This window comes from Cryptotermes secundus, unplaced genomic scaffold (genome assembly GCF_002891405.2).
Source record: "Cryptotermes secundus unplaced genomic scaffold, Csec_1.0 scaffold2757, whole genome shotgun sequence".
NCBI lineage: Eukaryota > Metazoa > Arthropoda > Insecta > Blattodea > Kalotermitidae > Cryptotermes > Cryptotermes secundus.
Window position 1 is genome coordinate 12178 of NW_019733375.1, and position 24225 is coordinate 36402.

General features: G+C 42.2%; 1 protein-coding gene across 2 annotated transcripts in view; it reads left to right on the forward strand.

Moving 5' to 3' along the window:
* LOC111868153 (probable multidrug resistance-associated protein lethal(2)03659) overlaps positions 1-24225 on the forward strand; it is a gene marked incomplete at its 5' end in the record, with an annotated part of 53507 nt that overhangs the window by 11384 nt on the left and 17898 nt on the right. The window contains 10 exon segments of one of the 2 annotated variants that reach the window (XM_023858580.2): positions 1608-1764; positions 2863-3001; positions 8054-8164; positions 10519-10875; positions 10975-11261; positions 13155-13338; positions 15259-15453; positions 19630-19814; positions 22200-22534; positions 23212-23291. In XM_023858580.2, the coding sequence (XP_023714348.2) occupies positions 1608-1764; positions 2863-3001; positions 8054-8164; positions 10519-10875; positions 10975-11261; positions 13155-13338; positions 15259-15453; positions 19630-19814; positions 22200-22534; positions 23212-23291 (2030 nt within the window). 2 annotated transcript variants of the gene reach the window in all.

Genomic DNA, 24225 nt, shown 5'->3' on the forward strand with positions numbered 1-24225 from the left:
GATAAAGCATGTACAGACCTGAAACTGAGGTAGAAAGTGAAGTTTAAATTTTATGCAGACAGCCTAACCAACAAGGAAAATCCATGAAATCCAGTGCACAGGATGAACTGGAGATTTTCATGTTGTGAACCATTTTTTTAGCTGCCACTAGTGCCATGTGTGGAATAAAAACTGAACCCAGGACTAAAATCTTGTAGATACCCGTGAGGAATCTGTCAGATCGTACTGACCTTCCTCGTGAGTTGCTAACACCATTACTAATAAGGGGGTTCCAAATAGGAGAAATATCCAAACTGGGTTGGCTGATTGGATTAGTTAAATATGCCATATTGGTCAATTCCTTCTATTTCCTGTACCTACTATTACATTAACTAACCACTGTAGTTATACTGACATAAGTTGCCCAGTGATTGAGATTAGTTCTTTCTAAGGGACTCAACAATGTAGATGTTTCCCATCCCCTTATGTGAGGACAGAAACAGATGAAGTTCCTGAAACAGTGTGTTCTTTTGTGTTTCCTCGAATACTGGACACTGAACAAAGTCCAAAAGCCTGGTAATCCCGAGTGTTATAAACAGTCTTCCTACTCCATCCTATGTTATTGACCACAGATCTTGCATGAAGTCATTCTGAGATGAACCCAACCTGCACATCAGAAGCTGTTGCCCCTGTACCCTGCTTCAGCATGTTCTTTGGTTTAATTGAGAAGTTTGTTATGTTGAACAGAGATTGAATCTGAACCTTAACGTTACTTTGTGTGTCCCCAATATTTGAAGCTACTGTGGATATCCCCAAGTGAGGCAACTAACTGCATGGTGCAGAGTGCTTTTGAGAAGCTGATAGTCTATATGCCAACTGTATGTTACACAAATTAGTAATGTCAGTATGTCAGACATTTTGGAATGCAGCATCAGGTGTTGATGTGTTAAATGTGACTGCTACATGTCTTATTTACGCCAGCTGTTCCAATGTGTACTGCTGAGGGATGAAAGGGCAGACTCACTCACTTGTAGTGGCCTTCCCCAGGCAGACCTTGCGGTGAACAGTGGATGGAGTTAGGCAGTCAGTCAACGTAATGAATGTTGCTTGTCATTGCCCTTCTTTGTCATGTGTTTTGATGTCTCGCCTTGTCATGTAATATCTGTGGCCAAGTACCATGGTCAGTTTAAGAGTGCCACCTTGGATAGATTTTGTTAGGGTGATTTGAGGACCACCTGCTATAAATCAGGTGGTGTCCTACCTCTCCTGCCTCCTGTCAGTATTGCCACTGACTCTTCATTCTCCTTTTTTCTGTTAGGGGATAACTTACAAAGCCATCATCAACCCATTGGCTACAACTTCTGAAACAGTTATATAATACTTGACTGGCCAAGGACCAGCATATGGAATTATTCAATCTCACCACTTAGTATGTAATTCTGTTTGGATTTGGCTGTATCTTAGAAATGCTCAGTAGCAGACTTCTGCAGCAGTAGTGACTATAGTGAATATTGGTGTTCTTTTTGCTAGAGTGTATTTTTCCAGAAATAGTCCCAGTTCCAATGTATTTTTTCTTTGCTGAAGACCTTAATGCCAGTGAGGTTAAACTCATGTTCTGGATGTTGCAGCTGGATTTGGGAAGATGATATCAACATTACGCACGTGCACGGCAAGAAGAACAGACGAGCGCATCAAATTCATGAATCAGATCGTTGTTGGTATCCAGGTGATCAAGTTGTATGCCTGGGAGAAGCCATTTGCACATCTCATTGCTCTTGCGCGCAAGTAGGTTAATTTGAGAGTAGTCTAACGTAAGCAGTAAGGCTAGTGATTAAAGAAGAGAACAAGATGATGCAGAAAGAATTTAAATTATCTGCATCATGTCAGACATACAAGTATGTTGGGTGGTGCTAGCTTGAATTATAAATTACTAATTCTCTAATTCAGTAATCTGTTTTGTTCACATAATTACCGCTGGTACAGATTCTGTGTCATGTTTTTAAATATAATATCAAAGTCTTACACCATCATTGCTGCATTTGTTCACAGTTGGATATATCTAGAGTTTATGGTTGAAGTGGAATTCCAATAGAGTGATCATGGCATATAACAAGAGGGGAAAGAAAACATCAGCACCATCAGTTTTGCAGTGAACATGCATGGAAAACCTCATATATAATGAGGGCATTTTTTACATATCTGAGAAAATAAGTTTTGAAAGCAGGTAAAGTTGTCCCTGACTAATTAAGCACTATGCCATGATGGCATGTGGGGAAGTGGATGTATAGGTTCACATTGTCTTGACTTCGGCACTAACTGGAGGTGAGTGGTCAGCTTTACCCCCCCCCCCCCCCCCCCCCCCCCCACCCCGCGCCCCGCCCCCCCNCCCGGGAAAGAGCCCCTGGTACCCATTTGATAGGAGGTTGGGGGACCCAAGAGCTGGTCTGGATGATGTGAAGAAGAGAAAATTCTTGACCCTACTGGGACTTGAACTCTGACCTCTTTGTCACCAGCCCGTAGCCAGTCACTATACTAACTGCGCTATCCCGGCTCACTTTGAAAACAGAGGTTGTAATAATTGAAGAGTACTATAGTGTGGAATGTGATGTCATGCAGTCCAACAGAAGAAGCCTGCACAAAGTGAGCGATAATGTTGGCAGACTTCTACCAGACTACAGTGTTACATGTGAGAAAATAGTACTCTTCATTGTCAATGCTGTGAGGACCTCAGATCTAACATTTTTATGGTAATTGACTGACCCTTGCAGATGCATGTAGAGAGCATGAACTTCCTGACATGCATTTGAAGTTGTTATGTTGTTATGTGTTTGGCTTGGTAGCTGGTATTAAATTCTGCTATTTTCTGAAGTTTATTCATTCCAGGCATGAAATCAAAGCTATCAGGGCATCATGCTTCGTGATGGGTTTGCTCTCTGCATTCGGACGGTTTGGAACCAAGCTTGCCGTATTTGCTAGCGTAGTCTCCTATGTTCTCCAGAATGGCAGACTCACAGCAGAAGAGGTGAGGCCAGGTTCCACCATTTATTTTGTTATACTGTGTGTCTAAATTCATACACACATGAACCACCTCCTGAAGAGATCAATGTCAGAAATGGAACAAGACTGATAGGGAAAGCCTTGTATGTATGTGTAAGGGGTGGGCCATAAAATCCGCCCCTTGCACTGCGACCTTCAATGATCTGTGGTGCTTCCCCTTTGGATGAACCCTTTATTACGTGTAATCCTACACTTTGAATGAAATGTAGGACTTTATTTATGGGGGCGTCGTAGAAGTCACTTGGCTCCCTAAAGAACTGGCCCAGGTGAAAAAATCTTAACACATTGAGGACCGGACTTCAGCAGGGGGTTAATCTTGTCCCTGTATTTTATTCCATCTAGCACCACCGTGCAGTTGCCCTTCTCTGCTGGCAGGATCCTGATATCTTTGTTGAGCCTCCTTCTTGCTTATATTGGGGGTGGGTGACTTGACCTTCCATCTGAATTCCATTCCCAAAATTTGTGGAAGTTTTGAAACCACTGATTCAACAGCACATGCCATGTCTAAGTTGCAGTGTGGATTCACTATGACTCCTCATAGTCTTTGAGAATGTACTCTTGAGAAATTAAGGACAAATTTTTTAGAGACAGTAGCTGCGTCAGACCTGACCTTGATATGACGACTCTTGAGCATGGAGAACTTGCGTATATGGATTCCTTTTTGCTTGTTAAAGATGCTTCAAAATGAACTTTGCACAGCAGTAAAGACACACTGTTGGTCAGAGCTGCTCATTGACAACATGAGAAAATCCTCCAGTTGTTGGATCTTCTGGAGTTGGGAAGACTTGTTATTCCAGTGAGCATGAATCCTATCTATAAGGAGTGACATACTGGCCCATTGAGCAATCTTGGAAAAATGGCGACCACCATATGGCATCTTAACCGAGAGGCCTTCGGGAGCAATGCCTTGGGATTTGCACCTCATCAGAAAGGTTATATGGTTCAGGGTTTTTGCCAACTGCATTTTTAATGTTCTAGTTTCCTAAAAGAAGGGTATATACCGGGTCCATACCGGTTACACAAATAGACTTGAAAGGATTCTGATGATGATGTAAGCTGTACAGAACTATTAGGCTTATTTTATACTTCAACCATCGTCTGGTATATATGAGACAAAAAAGAAACTACAACGTTTCAGAGACTGGATCTGTCTCCATCCTCAGGTGGATGGGGCAGGAGAGACCTTAGTTGAACCCATTAGAAAGAGCTAGTCTCAATTACTGGACAGATCCCGGTCAGTAGAGAACAGCCTATAAACACCTGACAGCAAGTTCCATCATATCATATATATTTTTGACATGTGCATGCTTGGCACAAAAATTCTATCTTGTCTTTTATTGTGATTTTATTCTTATCTCCCAATGATGGAACCTGCTGTCAGCTGATTATAAGCTGTTCTCTACTGACCAGGGTTTGCCCTGTGATTAGACTAGCTCTTTCTAATGGTCCCAACTGAGTAGGTCTATCCTGCCCCATCCACCTGAGGATGGAGACAGATCCAGTCTCCGAAACGTTGAGGTTTTTTTGTCTTATTATATACCAGACGATGGATAGAGTCCAAAATAAGCCTAATAGTTCTGTACAGCTTACACCATCGTCAGAATCTTTTCAATTCTATATATGTATCTGTGGTCTGATAGAGACGGCTTGCCAGATACATGCCACTGACTTACCAGGTTTCCTATTTTATTTGTCCCTAGTGTCAAGTCAATAACCTCCTTCCTGTTGCAGACAAAGAGGTGGATTCATTACCATGGTTTAAAATATTCTGGTTCAAACTCACCAGAAATTTGATAAGGCTTTCTCCCCTTGGATTGTTGCCAGTGGTCCCCCACAAAATGTGGTGTACATTGGCATCACACCCAACGATGAGTTGGTTTCTCCTGCTATAACAGTAGTCTATGTTGTCCCTCATTTCCTTAGTTGGTGGTTCATCTGAGTCATATGGAAGGTAGACTGAAGCAACAGTCAGCTCCTCGCAATCTCCTAGATACATGTATGTTATCCTCACCGCTGTTGCATCCCTAGAATAGAACTCTACCAAAGGTAAGGCATTAATATAATTCATGATTTAAATACAGGATCTTGCATTATTACCAGGTGCATCAGAGTAGACTGTTCCCCCTGTGTTAAACCTCTTATTTGACCCTTGTATAACCAAGGTTCCTGAACAAGTGCTGCATCTGCCTTTCCCTCAGCTAGCTGCTGGCATAAAGTTGCCATGACTGCTTTGCTGTGGTGTAGGTTAATCTGAAGGAATTTTATGTTAATGAAGAAAGCAGTCTTCTGGGATTTGGCACCGTGTATATGTGGTGTTAACCNTTATGTTATGTGCATGTGTGTGTGCATTTGCATTTGAGTTTGAGTTTATGCCTGCGTGTGTATCTCTGTTTTAATTATTATCGTTTCCATTTGGAGAGAGGTCAGTTTCCATCTTCCTTTCCTCCTTATTCTTAGATTGGGTTCCGTTCAAAGGGGTCCCCTGATCTGCTCTACTTCAGTCATCCGACGGAGTGGGTATATCATCCCCTCCCCTTCAGAGACCGATTTTGAGGATGCTGTGTCTAGCACAGTTTCTTTTTGGTGCTGAGCCTCAGGATGTTTCAGCACTTTAACAATTCCCTGTGAGAGTCCTGTAATGATCTTGTGTCCAGTGCTCTTTATAATAGTATAAGAGTCCCAGTCTATGAGTAAGATAAGCCTCTGGCTTCTCAGCTCAGATGGCTTATTGAGTACTCTCCAGCGCTCCATGTGGAGTCCTGGATTAAGGTTTGCATTCCATTTCAGCAGCTGTTCCTGATTCTGGGCAACTTTGCCCCTAATCTGGAGAGCCACTTTAACAGGCTTGGGTAGGTTCCTGGCATAAGTAGCCTTCAGCCTGGCCCCTGATTCCAGCCTGTAGTTGTCAGTAGCTTTGGTGAGCCATTGACCAGATTGTTGGTCGGCACATATATAAATAAGTGCACCTCCCTCCAGTCTGTTAAGACTTCACGGGTGGTACTTCTATTGGAGTCCTACATAACACCCCTCCCAGTACATCCAGAATGAAGTTTTGGTTGTCGTCTGTTAGCTTATCTTCAGGATGTTTCCCTGAAGATAGGCACCCTTATGTAGGTCATAACCTCCTTGTAAGTGCCTGGTTTCGTAGAGTCCCTGGGCCTTTTTGGAACTCTGGATGTTTCTGTAGGGGTACAGCCCTCTGGCCTTGTCCTCTCAAAGGTCCCGGTAGGGGTTTCTCCCTGTTTGGGCGTGGCTGCATTTCCTGGTTGCTGAATGCCCCCAGTTCCTGCTTCGCTTGCCCTAGCTCTTGCCTTTTTAAGTTTCCATCTAGCTCATCTGGACAATGCCTTCTTCGCCAGACAATTCACCTACTCCCGAAATAATATGTCTCAACCCTTCTGCTGTAGGTATGCTAGAAGTACTAGCTCCTTGCAGTAGTGTGTTGGTACTACTGACTCTCAATAGAAAGTGGTTTTTGATTTTACCTTGGGCAGCTTTCTCACCATTGGTTCATCCCTGCCTTTGGCTGAAATTTCAATTGCTGGTTGCAGCCTGACCCCTTAATGGTGCACCAGAGCTTCCAGCTCCCTGCTGAAGTATTTCTTGTAGGGATCTCCTTGGAGGGGAGTACCTCTTCTGTTTCAAGTCCTTATGACCGGGGTTTTTTTTTTTTGTAGTTTTGGTATTCATTTTTGTCCCATGAGTCACTGGGATTTAGAAGATCACCACCCTCAGAGCTCCATATGGATGGACGGCATAAATACAATAGAGTGCTGCCTGGTGCCCCAAGGAGACCGTACATGTCACTGGCTAATAGCCACACAGCCCTCAGCACAATGCCTCACACCTTGGCTTAGGTGGTTTGGTCCTGTTGAGGATAGGACCCTCATGAACCACCAGAACCAGAGCCCCCCTTCGGTGGGAAGGGGTATCCCAGATGATCAGTGGGAGTGTGATACCAACTAATCATGAGATTGCAACCAGGGAAACCTGCTTGAAGGAGTTGCCCCTGGGAGTGGCATATAAGCTCCCCATTTTCTCACCCCTCCACATGGGTTGGTCAGACCGTTTTAGAGTGTTGAATCCGAAGGCCACGGCCCCTTACCAGTACTCTAGGGAGACAGCTCAAGTAACCGGAGCTACCCCCATACGAGTGCTCTCCCGCATTCGTCCTGGGTAGACCGTAGTGATACCCAAGAGTCATTATGCCACCACATGGGATGCTCCAGTCATAGAGGCGACATTGCCCTTTATGGGAACTGAGCCGCCAGTCCCAGTTAGTCATACTAGTCCAGACCCTGAGACTTTCATTGCCTAGCAGGATCAGAAGGAGGTGTCCTAACAGATCCATCGTCCATGACGCGTCCCCACCAAAGACACAGCCTTAATTCAGCCAGCCTCATAGAGGATGGCATCATTACTACCTGTAACACGTGACCTTCATTCCTGGCTAGAGATAGCCTTATTCACAGTGAGTTGTGTTCCATTGTCTAATGTAGTGAAGTATGTCACTTGGTCCATCACAAAAGATGAACATGGAATGAATTTATTTGAGAACAGGGTTACTGAGGGGGATATTTGGTTCTAAGAAGGGTGAAGTAATAAAGAGACTGGAGAAAATCACTTCATGATTTGTACTGCTTGCCAGATATTATTCAGAAGATGAGAATTGGACAGAATATGTATTACAGACAGGAGAGAAGGGAAACACATACATACTTTGGCAGGAAAATTGGAGGGAAGAGTTTTTGGTAGGAACCCCATGTGCAGTGGGAGTATAACATTAAAAATTCATCTTGAAGAAACAGGGTGGGAGGGTGTCAGCTGGCAGACCTTGCTGAGGACAGGGAGAAGTTCTGAGCGCTTGCGAACACGAGAATAATCTTCGGGTTTCATGAAAGTTCAGGAATTTGTCAAGTAAACTGAGAGTCTGCTGACCTCTCAAGAAGGATTCAACTCCATGGCGTTGGACACAAATATGAGTTAAGTATAGTAATTTGTGTTGTGTGTCTTCTAGGTGTTTGTAGTTACTGCATACTTCAATATTCTGAAGCACGTGATGACCGAATCCTTCCCGCTAGCTGTAATAGAGGTGGCTGAGTCAACTGTGTCTATTAAGAGGGTACAGGTAATCCGTGTGTGGTAACTTTTCCATTTTGCTATTTTAGTAGGAGTGTTGAAATGCACAGATGTAAAGAAAGGAAACCATCATTCAGCAGCGTTCTCCAGAATTGTGAAAGGTGAAATTATTCCTGTATGGAGGTACCTTGCCATAGGAACTTAATTTTGTTCTTAGGGTATGTTGTCCGCTGGTGTAGAGGCCATAAACGGCCCATTGTACGAGCCCTAGATGACAAATTGAACCCATGGTTCAATAGACATTGGCAGGGGAAACCAGAGTGCCTGGAGCAAATGTGCACAGTGCCACTTTGACCACCACATATGCTACATGGGCTGATCGCCATGCTGCCATGGTGAGAAGACAGTGACTGATTGCCTGAGTTGCAGCATAGCCATACCATGAAGGTAGACAGAGGGCATGGTAGAGTTCCTTACATTCTAGATGCAGGTCTGCTGGCTGAGAAGTCTCTGGCTGTGTCAGAGTTAGGCCTTACTTGTCCAAACTAGTGCCAGTCCATCTGGACATAATGCAGACCACAAGATACTAAAAGTTTGGGGCATGAAGTAAACATGCTATATGTTATCAGGTATTGTTATGCTGAAAGCTGTTAGAAATACTACCAATTGGTTTCTATCCAAAGAGTTCTTTGGTTGCTTCCTTTAGGCTGTGTGCCAGCATGCCCTGTCATACTAATATAACAGTTATCCTGCTACAGTGATGGAAGGGTTTTGTTTTGTAATATCTGTGGCACAGTTCAGATATTTGTGAATGACTATAACAAAACAAAATCTGATTCTGGAGGAAATTAAGAGGAGACTGGACTCGGGTAATACTTGCTACCATTCAGTCCGAACCTTTTGTCTTCTTGTCTGCTGTCTAAAAACAAAAATTAGAATATACAGAACTATAATTTTGCCTGTGGTTCTGTATGGGTGTGAAACTTGGTCTCTGACATTACGGGAGGAACATAGACTGATGGTGTTTGAGAACAGGGTGTTGAGAATATGTGTACCGAAGAGAGATGAAGTGATGGGAGCTTGGAGAAAACTTCATAATGAGGAGCTTCATAACTTGTTCTCTTCTCCAAGTATAATTAAGAATGATCAAGTCAAGGAGGATGAGATGGGCAGCGCATGTAGCACAAATTGGTGGAGGAGGAATGCATGTAGGATATTGGTGGGAAGGCCAGAAAGAAAGAGACCACTGGGAAGACTAAGACATAGGTGGGTGGACAATATTAAAATGGATCTTAGAGAGATAGGATGGGATGGTATGGATTGGATAGATCTGGCTCAGGATAGGGACCAGTGGAGGGCTCTTGTGAACGCAGTAATGAACCTATGTGTTCCATAAAATGCTGGGAAGTTTTTGATTAGCTGCACAATTAGCAGCCACTCAAGAAGGGCTCTTCTCCATGAGAGTCAATATCTGTAACAGATCTTAATAGACCCAGTACTGGAAAGGATTACTACTACTTCTGTATGATGCTGTTTTCTGCCTTGTGCTGATGGGCTCATCCTTTCCATGTTTCCAGTATTATATTACAGGGTAGCAGGATTGGAATCAGGAGGGCACTGTTGAAGTCAGAAAGTTGCAAATTGAGTTCTATGGAAATAGACGCAAATGTCTGCATGCTTGTGTATTTCTGGGGAAGGGGAAAGGAATAAAATAAAGAGTGAAGGAAATAGTGAATGTCTGGAAGATTCCCATGATCCATAGGCTAATTACTTTTTATATTCCAGCCAGACCGACCAATTTGGCTACCACTACTTGGAAGCCAATTAAAATTTTAAGGTAGTTGAGGACAGAAATTATTCAGAACAAAGAATACAGCTTCTTGTTGTATGTGTAAATATTGTAACATGGCAGCTGAAACCAGTATAATTAGCCAGGGGGGATGGTCCTTGCTAGGGAACGGCCTATAAACAGTTCTCTGGTGATGAACATGTCACAATCGAGAATGCTTGGAAACGATGTTTTCAACTGGGTACAACCTGAGGCTATGTAGCTAAAGCATCCAACCAGTTGAGAGCTGCATTCAAGAGTGTGAAAACACACTTTGAGTCATGGGTTAGGTGCAAGACAGCCGCCATTTCGTAATGATGTGAGCAGCAGAGAAGAGGACATTGGATCCATTGCTGAGCAACAAGTAATGAAGAGAAACTGAGAAGCCTTAGTGTGTGCTGTAGGGAATTGTAGAGTGTGTAAATTAGCAAGAGTGCTATAATTATATGTAATTACGATTTATAAGAGTCCAGTAAATGCAGTTACCAATCCAAACCCTGAGTCTAGTCTCTAAACATGTGACAATATTCATAATGCTGTCCATGCTATATGTACATTTGTGTTTATATCCATAGGCATTTCTATTGAATGAAGAAGTAGCAAGTGCAGCAACCCAAGAGGGAAGTTGTGGGAAAATTACGACGACATTGGAGGGTAGTAACAAACCGTGTGAATGCAGATGCAGCTTAAATGATACTGAATTGGTGAAGGACCCTGTGAATACCAAGATCTCAGACAAAATTACAACTGTTGATACAGTGGACAGGCTGCTTGAGAAGACAGGAGGTCCCACAAGCAAGAAGAGCATTGTGATTACCAATGTGACAGCCAAGTGGATGGAGGACTTGCCTAAGAACACTCTGACAGATGTGAGTCTGGATGTGAGACCCGGAGAACTTGTGGCTGTTGTCGGACCTGTCGGCTCAGGGAAGGTGAGCTGCAGTTGTGTTGGAAGAAAGGGGAAGGAATGAGCAGTGCTGGGGGCTTGGTACACAGGCTGATGTTATAATGAGTGTGTGCTACTGTTGCAGACATCACTGCTGCATGCCATCCTGAAGGAACTGCCCCTCAACAGTGGCTCCATCTCTGTGGGTGGATCAGTATCATATGCATCGCAGGAGCCCTGGCTGTTCACAGGCTCTGTACGGCAGAACATCCTGTTTGGGCAGCCCATGGACAGGAACCGGTACAGACAAGTGGTCAGGGTCTGTGCTCTTGAACGGGACTTCCAGCTGCTACCCCACGGTGACAGGACCATTGTGGGGGAGAGGGGTGTCACCCTGAGTGGTGGGCAGAGGGCGAGGATCAGTCTGGCAAGGTGAGTGTCCATGCTCTTGAACGGGACTTCCAGCCGCTGTCTCATGGTTACAGGACCATTGTGGGGGAGAGGAGTGTCACTCTGATTCAAGTTGCTAAGGTTAGCGATGTGAGAAATGTTTCCTGTGATTGATTGCTAGAAATGTATAAAGTTCTGAAGCTTTTCTGATATACCTGCACAGGAGAGAGAGTGTTCTATATTTGTGTCTGTGTTTTCTGTTCTTGAGTTATTAATGAATAAATAGGAAAAGTATATTTCTATACCCCAAATGGAATTACATATATTTTCAGTTGTTATTTTGTGTGCGTCGTTATCTTGTTGCTTGCCTAGTGCTGATTTATTTTTTTCCATCAGAACAGTTATTAGTTATTTTTTCATTGTTTATAAAAGTGCAGTCATAGTGGTTTGAATTTTGTATTGGATACTCTGCTTTGCTTCTCTTTGCCCTTTGGTTGCTGTACCCTGTCAGTGTTCATATTACATCATATAAATTATGAATGAATATTACCAAATAATACATCACATATTTTCATATTATTTTCATTGATGTTTTTAGTTATGATTGTACTTTCGTGTTACTTGTCATATTTTTTAATAATATACTTATCATGTTATCATGCTTGCATATTGTAACTGTATACCAAAGGAATGGAAACCAAATAAGTTGGCTCAAGTAGCAACATTTCTGACTTTTATTCTGAATGTTCTGTGGGATATAATGCCAAGTAGTCCATTGAAAATCATTCAACATTCAGAGAAACGTGTTACTGGAGACCTCGAGGGTTGAAGATTGTTGACTTTAAACAGGCTATATGTCAGTGTATCCCAGGAGATAGTACTCTTTACTTTTCATTTCGTGCATCCTGTTGTGTTACAATATACAACTCTTTATTTACCGTCACAACACAACAAACAGAAAAAATCAAGGACCGCCCAGCTATGGTTTCGCTACATGTTTCAGCCACTAACGGCCATCATCAGGCAAACACGTGTTAACAAACATATACCATTAAAATGCAGTACATTAGATTGGATACAGTGTTATTAATCATTTAAAATACTTTGCGTAAAAATACAGTAAGTCAGATTGTGTAAAAAACTAAAAGTTATTGTATAAAACAAGATAAAATTGATGTTATATAACATCGAATCAGTCTTTGATATTTTATTTTTCATACGTTTCCATGGACAAATTACAAATTCAATATTTCTTTTATATAAGAATGCATAGGAGGCCCATGATGTTGCAAATTAATTAATTTTATAGTTGGTGCCTCATCTTACGAAGAATTTTCCGTACTGTATGGAAAGTAAACAACAACTCATTGTTATATAACATCAATTTTATCTTGTTGCACTCGTGAAAAATTACCATGCAACAAATATGGTGACTACGTAGAATGACAAACCTCTCCTTTTAACAAAGAGGAGACCCCATTTTGAAGCACATAATTTGACTTGGAACAAACATAAATTCGATCATGGGTCCCAGTGGAGCCTGAAACTAAGAATGACTATGCTGGTGTGGGCCAGCATCAGTTTACTGGACTGGACACATGATGGTTATGAGACAGTAGCTAGCCAGCAATGACGAGCAAGAAAGCTGAAGGATATCCATTGTTAGATGCCGTTTCCAAGCAACAACGAGCGAAGACGGAGACTTCATGTGTGCTGTATTTACAGTTAACTTTAGAGTGTGTAAATTAGTGAGACTGTTATAGTTACCTGTAGTTGCAAGTTTTTAAGTGATCAATCCAATCCTTGTCCCAAGTCACTAACACAATGACAGTATTTTCAGAGATGAAGCATGCAGATAGAACAAACGTGATTGCATTTATTCTGTGAATTTTGTGTAATTAGTGCCCAGTAAGGTACTTATTTCTCTGTTTTCAGAGCTATTTACAAAGAAGCGGACATCTACTTGCTTGATGATCCACTGTCCGCTGTGGACACACGTGTGGGGCGTCACCTGTTTGAGGATTGTATTTGTGGCTTCCTTGTGGGGAAGACTAGAGTGCTGGTCACACATCAGCTGCAGTACCTCCACACAGCTGATGACATCATTATTCTCAATAATGTACATATGTCTCTCTGCATCACAGATTCAGTAAATCATAAGTATATTTTGTTACATTTTTTGTGCATGGGAGGCTGTGATGAAAAGAGTTAGTTGAAAGTCAGCCTGTGAAAAGAAGAAATGGTGTGAAATGGCCACCAGCCTGGCAGTTGTCATTGAGTAGAGAGTTGTGAGAGAGTTCTGCGTGAGAAGCAGTGAAGATAGAACCTGGAAACCCTGAACACGTGAAGCTGAAGAATCTCCACTGTTAAAGCCATTGCCAGGGAACAGCTGATGAAGACACACAAGGCTGGAAAAAGGAAAAGGGTGATTTGTGAATTGTGGAGATCAATGATAACATGGTAAATATTTGTAGTTCTGAGTGGTGTGTATAAGTGGTCAATAAATCCATTCATGAATCCAAATCCCATCTATAGTCGCACACTGTATACATGACAGTGATGAATAGGTAATGCCAAAGATTAAAGTGGGCTTTGAAAGAATGTCTGAATTCAAAAAATTATAGTTGTATGGAACACGTGTTACGAGTGTGTTGTATGTAACAGCAGTAAGTGGAAAGTGAAGTTTAAATTCTGGTTTGCCCATATATACAAGTTGTGATTAAAAGAGTTTCTGGCTGAATTTATTTCTCCATTACTGCTCCTGACATGAACTTGTACTGCTAGATGCAGATAGAGCAGGGCCTGAGTCATTTCCTGCTTGCAGTAAGGTTTTAGCATGTGCGATTTTTGAGGAATGCCTTGCTAAGTGCAAGGGTGTGTTATTCCATTTGTGACTTTTGCACATCCAGAAAATGGCATATTTGAAAGATCTGTGCATGCCTGAAATTTTGCTTTAAGTGGGGATAAAATGTTATGGAGAACTTCACACTGTTGAGGATATGTTTTGGATAGCAGACAATGGGAAGAACACAAGTTTTTGAATGGTTTTCCAAGTTCAGAAGCTTGTATGCCCCCTTTTGAAGATGTGAAATGCTTGGGATATCCGTCGATAAAGCAAACAGATAAAAGTGTAGGCCGAGTGAAGGACATAAGAATCACTATCCATGAACTTGCAGACATGTTGGGAATTTAATTTGGGTAAGTTCAGATAATTTGAAAGACAGATCTGAATGTGCGTCAGTCTGTCATCAAATTTGTATCCCATGTGATGAATGCAAAGGAGGAGAAAAATCTTGTCAACATGTGTCAGCACCTTCGAGGGAGGCTTGGAAGAGACTCAGAATTCCTTCTGAAGATAATAAGAGGTGATGAGATGTGGGTTTACAGGGATGGCCCAGAAACTGACCAACAGTCATGTCACTGGAAGAGCCCATTGTCTCCACTCCCAGAAATGCAAGAGAAGTTTACTCAGATGTGAAGAGTGCTCATTGTTTCCTTTGACACTCATGGAGTTATGCGTCATGAATTTGTTACAGAAGGACAGACTATAAGCCAGCATTACTACATTGACAGCTTGGGGAAATGTCTAGTGGAATCTATCTGAAAAGTGGAATTAGGACACTGGTTTCCCCACCATGACAAGACACCTTCTCGCTCTGCTTTGAGCATGAATTTCTGGCTGATGACAATGTGAGTGTTGTTCCACAGCACTCCCTTTGTTTACCAGAATCATCTCCATGTGACTTCTTATTTTCCAGAACTCAAGAGGCATTAAATGGAAGGAGATTTGGTTATGCCACCATGATTCAAGGAAAACTGTAGGGCACACTTGACAAGTTTCAAACAGTTTATTTCAGGAAATGTTTCAAACAGTGGCTTGATTGCTGGAAGTTAGAAAGTTAAAGTTTTTACAGCCTTAAATTTTAGATGTCTTTATGACAAGTTTCTCTGTTAACCACCAGGTTCAGTCACGGAAATCACAGAGCACACATTTCCAAAAGAACAGTATTTATCAGTTGTACCTCTGTTTGCATTGCAGGGGGCAGTAGAGGCTGTAGGTACATTCACCAAACTGCAGAACTCTGGACTGGACTTTGCCAAACAACTTGAATTAGAGGTGGGGGAGACTATGGATGATAACTTAAACAGGATGAGTGCAAGATCATCTGATGACTGTGTGTCACAGTGTTCTGCGAACAGGCTTCAGCATCAAAATTCAGGATCATCTGAAGTGGTAAGCTCTGTATTTTTACAATAATTTCAGCACTAAAGCCCTTCCCAGGAAACTGTTTCCAGCCTGATTTATTTTCTTATGGAAGGAAAATACTCTTAAATGAGATCACCATATGGTCTGCATGTCCTTCCCTTCAACTTTTGTTTGAACTTATTGACAGATTTTCATGAAACTAGTGTGAATGCTAGGCCATTGGAGGCTACCTGAACAGTGAACTATAGTCAGTAATTACATGGTGGGTGCATGAATTTGTGAGTGCAAGCAACATTGTTGTCACTTACCTTGATTGATAAGCGGACTCCGTAGTCTAGGGGTAACGTTCCCACCTCATGACTCAAGGTATGCGGGTTCAAACCTGGCGGAGGTCGTGGAATTTTTAAGGAAAAATTCAGGGAACAGGTCCTCCGGAGGGACTTTAAGCCGTGTGTCCTGTGTCATAGATTTACGGCACGTAAAAGAACCTCATGTCTCTAGGAGACCTCTGAGCTAAATTACAGGCCCTTTCCCGCCCAAGTAGTCTCCAATGCCTCTGGTGGATGGGGGAAGCATCAAGGTACCGGGGGCCGACCTCGTTGGCTCTACGGGGGCTGGTGGCTCGCACCGTTACCGGTAGGGTATGGCGACAGTAGAAATTAAAAGGGGGATGCACAATGGACCAATAACTGGTCTAAGTGCATGGGGAACACACCCCCCTCTCATAATACATACATACATACATACATACATACCTTGATTGATGTCTGGTTACACGTCTTGAAGAAATATGCAACTTTTGTTAAGGAGTTTTCTTGAAGCATGCAAAGTAATCTCATTGATGGAAACCTTGTCTTTAGCTCTTGGCTTGGTGGTGCCGGTATTGCACCTCTGCATATAGGCTCATGAAATTTGTTGTGGAGATACATCATAAGCATGTCTACACTTCATGTGTGAATTATTGTTTGTAAGTCTGTAATTGTGAGTACAAGCACAGCAGTTTTGTGAATTTTGAGATTATGTGTGGCCGATGTAATGTAGACAAAATCTGTATTTAAGTAATAATGAAATAAAATGACCATAACACATGGAGGCTTTCTAGAGCATCCCACAAATTGTTGACTTACTCAGGCTTAAGTCAAGCCACCCCCCCAACCAAATTCAGGTTCATACCAGTATGGCTGAACCAGCACACCTGTATGGCTGACAATTTAGAAACAAAGTTTACCCAGATTTCAGCAAATGGCAAAAATGCCTTGCATTGTATTTAGTGAACAAATATACAACTTTGATGGGATTTGATGGGTGTCACCATGGTCATGTAGAATCTAACCCCTCTGTCCCATAGACTTAAGTATTTTCCAGAAGAGTATTCTCCTACCATGAAGGTTTTTAAGGATGTAACCTTTGCATTTAGAGGGAATATTTTATTTGAGTAATCTTCTGTATACATGTTCTATTTTAGCGTCCTGTTGCACTGATTTAAGTCCATGATTTATTTTATCCGTCTTCTAGTGCATACATTCGTCTATCCCCTCTTCTCACTCGCACTACATGTTTCGGCACAAAAGTGCCATCTTCAGGTGCTGTTCCAATCCATGACAAACTAGTTCGTTGCATGCCTTGTCTATACACACTAAAATAACTAAAATATATATTTATCATATATACTGATAAATGTTAAGTGTTAAAATATTAAAATTGTACAGGATATTTCATTCCTACGTCGTGTTTCATTACGCGAGTCACGTCTATCATCTTCTGTTGGAGCACTCTTTCAGTATCGTGTATTGTGCTCTGTGTTGCGTCTTGCTCCTGTGACTGCNTGGAACAGCACCTGAAGATGGCACTTTTGTGCCGAAACATGTAGTGCGAGTGAGAAGAGGGGATAGATTCTGTATACATGTTAATTAAACTTCTTAAAGAATTCCAACAGTAACAGAACACTTGAAAGTGAGTGCACTGCAAGAAACACTTAGCTGCCTGTTTTTCTGAAATTAATTTCCTGCTGTACTGTATTTAAACATCCTGCTGAATTGATGTATTTGTTTGTCTACATATTGTCATGTGTAGAGGGGTACACGTGACGAAGTGACGGGTTCTAGTTCAGATTATTGGATTTATTGACAGCTTGGTTACACACACTGTCTCAGTTACACTCCAGTACAGCTCTATTGCCGACTTACACCAGATCTTGTAATCCACTGTTTCATGCACCGTTACACATTGAAATCTTCTAAATTACACTTGGCATTCCTGGTTCCATTGCACCTGCTTCCACTACTCTCAACTGCTCAAGACTTGTAACTCGTAACTGCTAGACTTCAACTCAATACTCAGTACTCGCTCAACACTGATGAATACTCTCATTATGTAGCTTCCACACTGACCACACAGAAATCAGCCTATTGCCCAGCACCGGACTCCATAGACAACACACTGCTGCTCAGCAACAGATATCAGTTATTGTCAGGTGTGTTTACCGAGCGTCACGCAGCAATGGGATGAGTGGGGGTATGTGACGTCACTCGCACTTCCTGTAGCACCATCCAAGCGTTCACAGAGTTGTCGCCTAGCAACGCCCTGATACCAGCCACAACTCTCACGTTGCACACGTGCCCCAAGGCCTGTGTAGGTGAACAGTTTCTGCATAGAGCCAGTACGCCACAATACATTGTCTTCCATCGCAAATGCAACTCACTGTCTTTTCCTTTATGTCACTACCTGTTTCAGCCATACACAGCTGCTGACAGTGTATTTGCTGATGGAACTTGATGCACTGCAATCACACACAGTATATAGTATATCATTTTGACATAGAGCAGGCCAGTTTTGACAAGATACAGGTAGACGTACACCCAGTGATAGACGTACTGACATGTGCCGACAGAAACGTTGGGACAAAACCATACATTGCATTTGAGATGGAAATATACATCCCACGTTATCCCTTTCGTGCAAGACTAATTTCTATTGATCTGTCTTCTAAATGGACACAAATTGTGGTGTTCCAAATCTCATTACCTGTAATTTCTGCACGTTGGCCAACTCCAGCATGCCTCTTGCAGTGCTCATTCTCTTCACAGTTCTGCCATCACAAGAGAAAGTGCCTAAATCTGCTGAAATGATTGCAGTACATGTGGTAGACAGTGAACTGTTTCTGCTTTCAATAAATTGATGATCTAAAAATTGAAGGGCTGACATGATGCATCTTTATGATGGGAAAATGTAATTTTAAATCCCCTAGTATTACAGTCCGAAATTAACACTGAGATAGCTGTATACAGTACATGCAACCCAGCCAGCCAGATTTCATGCATGCCCTATTGCATTGTTGCAAGGTATGATGGATAAAGGTTAATCCACATTATAGTTGCCTCGCAGCGAAACAGTGGAGTGGCCAACATGGATTTCTTTACACCTTATCTATGGTTTGGAAAATAGACCAGAGAGGACCCCAGGATTGAACATCTCCTCCCCTCTTTACCTTGCTGAACTTGTGGGTGGGGGGGGGGTCGCTGCAGTTGTCCCTCATTCACTTGTGTTCCCCACCACCCCCAGGGTAGACTGGGGTGTCCAAGCTTCAACTATTACTCAGTGATAGTCGGTATCCCCAAAAGTAGCCAAATATTTGATAACAATAAATGATAACAACCAATGGATCAGTAAATATAACTCGGTAATTACTACACAACAGAATATAATACAGTTACAAATCTTGAGCTCACACAAACAGTAAATAATATCACAAACTCAGAGAATCTTGTAATCTCTATTTATTACGCTCCAGACCTACGTCGCAATTTCACGGGTCCCTTGCCCTCAATAGCGGACACAAGAAGGAAAAAAAACCCCAAACAGTTTCCAACACACCCTTGAAATGGAATTTCACCACCTACCTCGCTAACGGCTAGTAACCCACTGAGAACCATCCTTGCTGCACATACCTGGACCTGGCCTAGAACAGCTGGAGGAAGGTGGGGAAGATCAGGCGATCAACCAGAATGCAGAGCATATTATGCAACATGGGAAGGGGGGGGGGGATGGGGAAGGTGAGCACCCGGCCATCCCGCTATAACAACAAAAACTATGATCGAGCCATACGTAAACATGGCTCAGGATGACAGTTAGGAAAGCAGAGATTGAGTGACTGAGTGCTGTATGTTGTCTTCTTGCATTGAGATCTCCATCACTGATTTACAGAGCTCAGTGGCAGGATCTATACCTGAGATGGCAGCCGAGATGCAGGCACGGGGCAGTGTAGGTTCCAGAGTGTACTGGGTCTACTTCTCTGCTGGGGGGAATTGTATGGTTATTCTCCTAGTGTTTGGCCTGTGTGTTCTGTCACAGCTCGCCATCAGTGGAGGAGATTACTGGATGTCCTATTGGTATGTATAACAGGGCATTGCAGAGTAAAAGACACTTAATATCTCAGTAACAGGACACTGCTGATACCAATGAACATTATTATGAGGCAGTTCAAGAAAAGTTATGTCATACTTTTCTAAAAGTCACTTTATTGTCATTCTCCTGTCTGACCCTCTCTCTTGCAAGGAGCACTTCTAACATTAACAGTGTTCTACATGTTTCTTCATTCGAACATCTGAGCAGCGATGAACTTTACGTTCAAGTGGGCAATACTCCTGCTGCATATCTGGGAGTTCTGCCAGAGACGGGCTATCCTGACATTGGCTTTTCATGGTTTTCCTCAGTTCCTCCAATCAGATGTATTACTTCTTACTTTCCTTTAACCCTTTCATACTGTTCCTTTCCTATCTTCTTTATTTGTCTATCATTATTCCTCTCCCCAACCCTTTCTTCTTCTCCTTCACTTAAAGCAGTTCAGGTAAATATCACTCAGAGGACCCATATAATTAAAAAGACACAGAAGTATGCACATATGTTACCAGATGATGTTTTGAGACTGATGATTAACCCCATCTGTTAGGCACTGAGAGTATCTGTGTCCTCTGAACACAGACATCAACTGGCTTTTGTATCACAAGTAAGAAATTGGAATTAATGTCAACAGTTGATGCAGTAATGTGAAGACTGTGATGGGTACAACATGTGAAGCAGCTATAAAATAACTGGACTGATTTTTTTTTTGCCGACTCCCTGTGGCCATGGCAACAACAAGCAGGGTGACATATTAGCTTGTCATCCCCTCTCCATCAGCCCTATGACTTCAAGGACATATGGCCAACAGTGTGGTAGCAGCCTTTGAAGTGGACCGTGTGTCTGAGCTCCATCAGAATTACGTTAAGTGTCAAAGTATAGCAGTATGTCAATGTGAATTCTTTGCAAAACTTGGAAAATCCGCTACAAAAACATACAGTTTGTCAATGGAAGTTTATGGTGATGAATGTTTATATCATACTCAAATTTTTGTATAGTTCAAAAGATATAAAGTGGGAAGGGGAGAGATCAAAGACAATCTGCACCCCAGTCAGCCTTGCACGTCAAAAACAGATGCTAACGTTAAAGAAGTCAATGAAATTGTTTGAAGAAATCGTTGCCTGAGCATTCGAGCAGTTGCTGCATTAGCTAACGTCGATAATGAAATTGTCTGACAGATTTTGCATGAACATTTTAACGTGAAAAAAAAAAGGCGCTTGAAGATGGTGCCAAGAATCATCACTCCTGAGCAAAAGGAAACTCGAATGAACATTTGTGCTGACACTCTTCAAAACATTGAAGATGATCTGTAATAACTTGTGATGAATTATGGTTTTTTTCACTATGACCCAGAAAGTAAGTGCCAATCCATGCATTGGAAGAGCCCCAGGTCACCAAGAAAAGGAAGCATGGAAGAGCAAGTCAAATTTCAGAGCAATGATTATCTTCTCTCCCTCAATATTATGGATTGTTTACATTGATTGGGTGCCTGAAGGTCAGGCCATTTACCAGGTCTACTGTAAGGAGGTTTTGACAGGCCTTCATGAACAAGTGAGAAGAAAAAGACCTGAAATGTTGAAGAAGTGCTCATGGATTCCTCACCATGACAACATGCTGGCACACAATGCACTGTCTGTCAAGATGTTTCTGGCGAGGCACAAGATCCCCATGTTGGAACATCCACCCTACTCACCTGACCTAGCGCCATGTGACTTTTTTTTCCAAAGATCAAGTCTGCATTAACAGGAACCCGTTTTGAGTCCATAGATGCAGTGAAGGCCAAGGCGACAGAGGTAATGAAGCAGCTATCAGGAAAGTACCTGCAGCATTGCTTCCAGCAGTGGAAACTTCACATGGAGCTGTGTAGGGGTCGGGGACGGGACAACTTTGAAGGTGATAACACTTCCATTGTGTGATTAGATGAATAACAGATTTTAGAGCTTCAGTCCAGTTATTTTATAACCACTGAACATAGGGCTGTCAATGGCTGAGGGGAGTTGATGAGAATGATGAATTTTGAAGCATACCATCTTCCTGGTCATGACACCCTGTGATCTTCAGGGGTGGGAGGGGGAGAGAATCAAGCAGTAAGGAGGACTTGTTTCTTCCTTGCTTATCTTGCTCTTTGACACTGAAGATTGAGAATGTACTTTCATTTGAAACATCAGTAAAGTTCTATAATATAACATTTTTCTCCCATTTACCATTCAATTCAATTCAATGATCTCAAGTCAGTTTTCTAAGAATTATATTTCCCCTGTTCATGATTTTCCAGTGTTCAAATTCATGGCTAAACAAAGAAACCTTTGACTGGGCTCTCATTATCTATGTATACATATATTTCTTTAATAAAAGATTTCTTGATGATATGTTAGGTCAACTGTAGAAGAACATCGCTTGATTATGTCTGAAGCCAATAGTGGTTCTTCTCAGAATGTGACAGGCCCAATAGTGAATGATACTGCTTCATATCAAGACAGCAATTCAGGCTACAGCGCTACCACAGATGTGGCAGAGTGGGGCTGGCTGCCTAGTAGAGAGACATGTATATATGTATATTCTGGCCTGGTGGCTTCTGTCATAATACTATCAGTGTGTAGTGTAATATGCTTCTTCACAATGTGCATGAGAGCATCCATCAACCTCCACAATGCAATGTTTACCAGCATTACTCGTGCCACGATGCGGTTCTTCAACAGCAATCCTTCAGGTAATTTTAACAACATAGGTTAGACAAAAGAATGCCTTGAATTGCGCCAAAGAATTAATTATTGGTTTAATTGTATAATTTCTAGTCTTTTTATATATATATGTTGTCAATAGCTGTTCTTGATACCTTAACAATTCATGTTGGAAAATTAACTTAATGACTTAGTAATTGACCAACCATGTGAGTGAGTTAGCAGCTTAATGACCAACCAAGTGAGTGAGTTAATAAGGAGGCAAGCGACTTTGTCAGTTGGAGAGTGCATGATGGAGTGAGTGGTGCTGGCATGAAGGATTGCCCTTGGATTGTGTGGTTCACACATGCCTGCCGGACTCTTGATATTGTAAATGCAGCATTTGTTTCCCATTGAGAAAGTTAAATCAAGCGGCAACACTTGTGATATGTATGCAGGAAGTGCCCAGTTTGAATATCAAGTGAGACACACTGACTATCCTGATAGGTTTTTCATGGTTTCCATCAATCCCTCCAGGCAAATGCCAGGATGCACCTTTAAATTGAGCTATAACCACCTCCATTCCTTCCCAGTTCATTATTCACTCTCATCCAATTGTATGATCTTATTTCAGTGGCATTGTTAAGATAATATAAATGAGTAAATTGTGTTCCCCTTTGTTCTTGTAACACAAGCATTCATATTCATATCTGCTGCTCTTTTCCAGGACAGATACTGAACCGTTTCTCGAAGGATATGGGAACAGTTGATGAAATTGTTCCCTTGACAATGATTGATTGCATACAGGTGGGAGTCACTCATAAAACATGAGTAAAGAAGTACAGAGTGGGGCACAGAAACTTCCTTTTTGTGAAGACTCATTATGAAGGGAGGGGATATCACAGAAAAGTGGGGATAGGCTCGGCGAACGCAGCAGTCGCGGAAGTTTCTGTCTAATACCCCTCAGTAGAGGAAACGTGAGGTGGACGAGTGACCAGCGTGCGTTTGCTGTCGAAGCCTATTTTTCAAACAACCATTCCTACGTGGCGGTGCAGCGTGCGTTCCATACTCATTTCGGAATTAAGCCCAGAGGTCCGGTTCTTGACCAGAAATCGACTCTTTTGTGGTTAGAGAACATTAGGACAACCGGGATGTGGTGAAAAAATCATCAGGATGACAACGGAACGTTACGACACCAGAAAATGTGGAGGCAGTTCGACAGTCGATTTTGAGATCTCCAAGACGCCTTTTGCAAACATGCAGTCGCCCTAGACATATCCAATCGTTCAGTGCACCGAATTCTTCACGAACATCTTCATTTCCATCCCTATAAGATGATTGTTGTGCAAGAATTGTCACCACGTGATTTCCAGAACCGAATAACGGCGTGTGAAACGTTATTGGAAACTTTACCCCCTGACACACTTGTTTTCTTTAGTGATGAGGCACATTTTCACGTATCCAGATATGTCAACAAGCAGAATATGTGCTATTCGAGTGGTAACAATCCCAGAGAGCTCCATGAGAGGCCACTTCACAGTGATAAGGTGACAGTATGGTGTGCGTTGTCGAGAGTTGGAGTTATTGGCCCTTATTTTTTTGAAGAAGACAATCACGCAGTTACTGTCAATTAACAGCAATATGTGGACATGATTAAAAACTTTTTTGAACCAGCTTTTGAAGAAATGCATCTAGGAAATGTCTGGTTCCAACAGGATGGTGCCACATCCCACACAGCCCG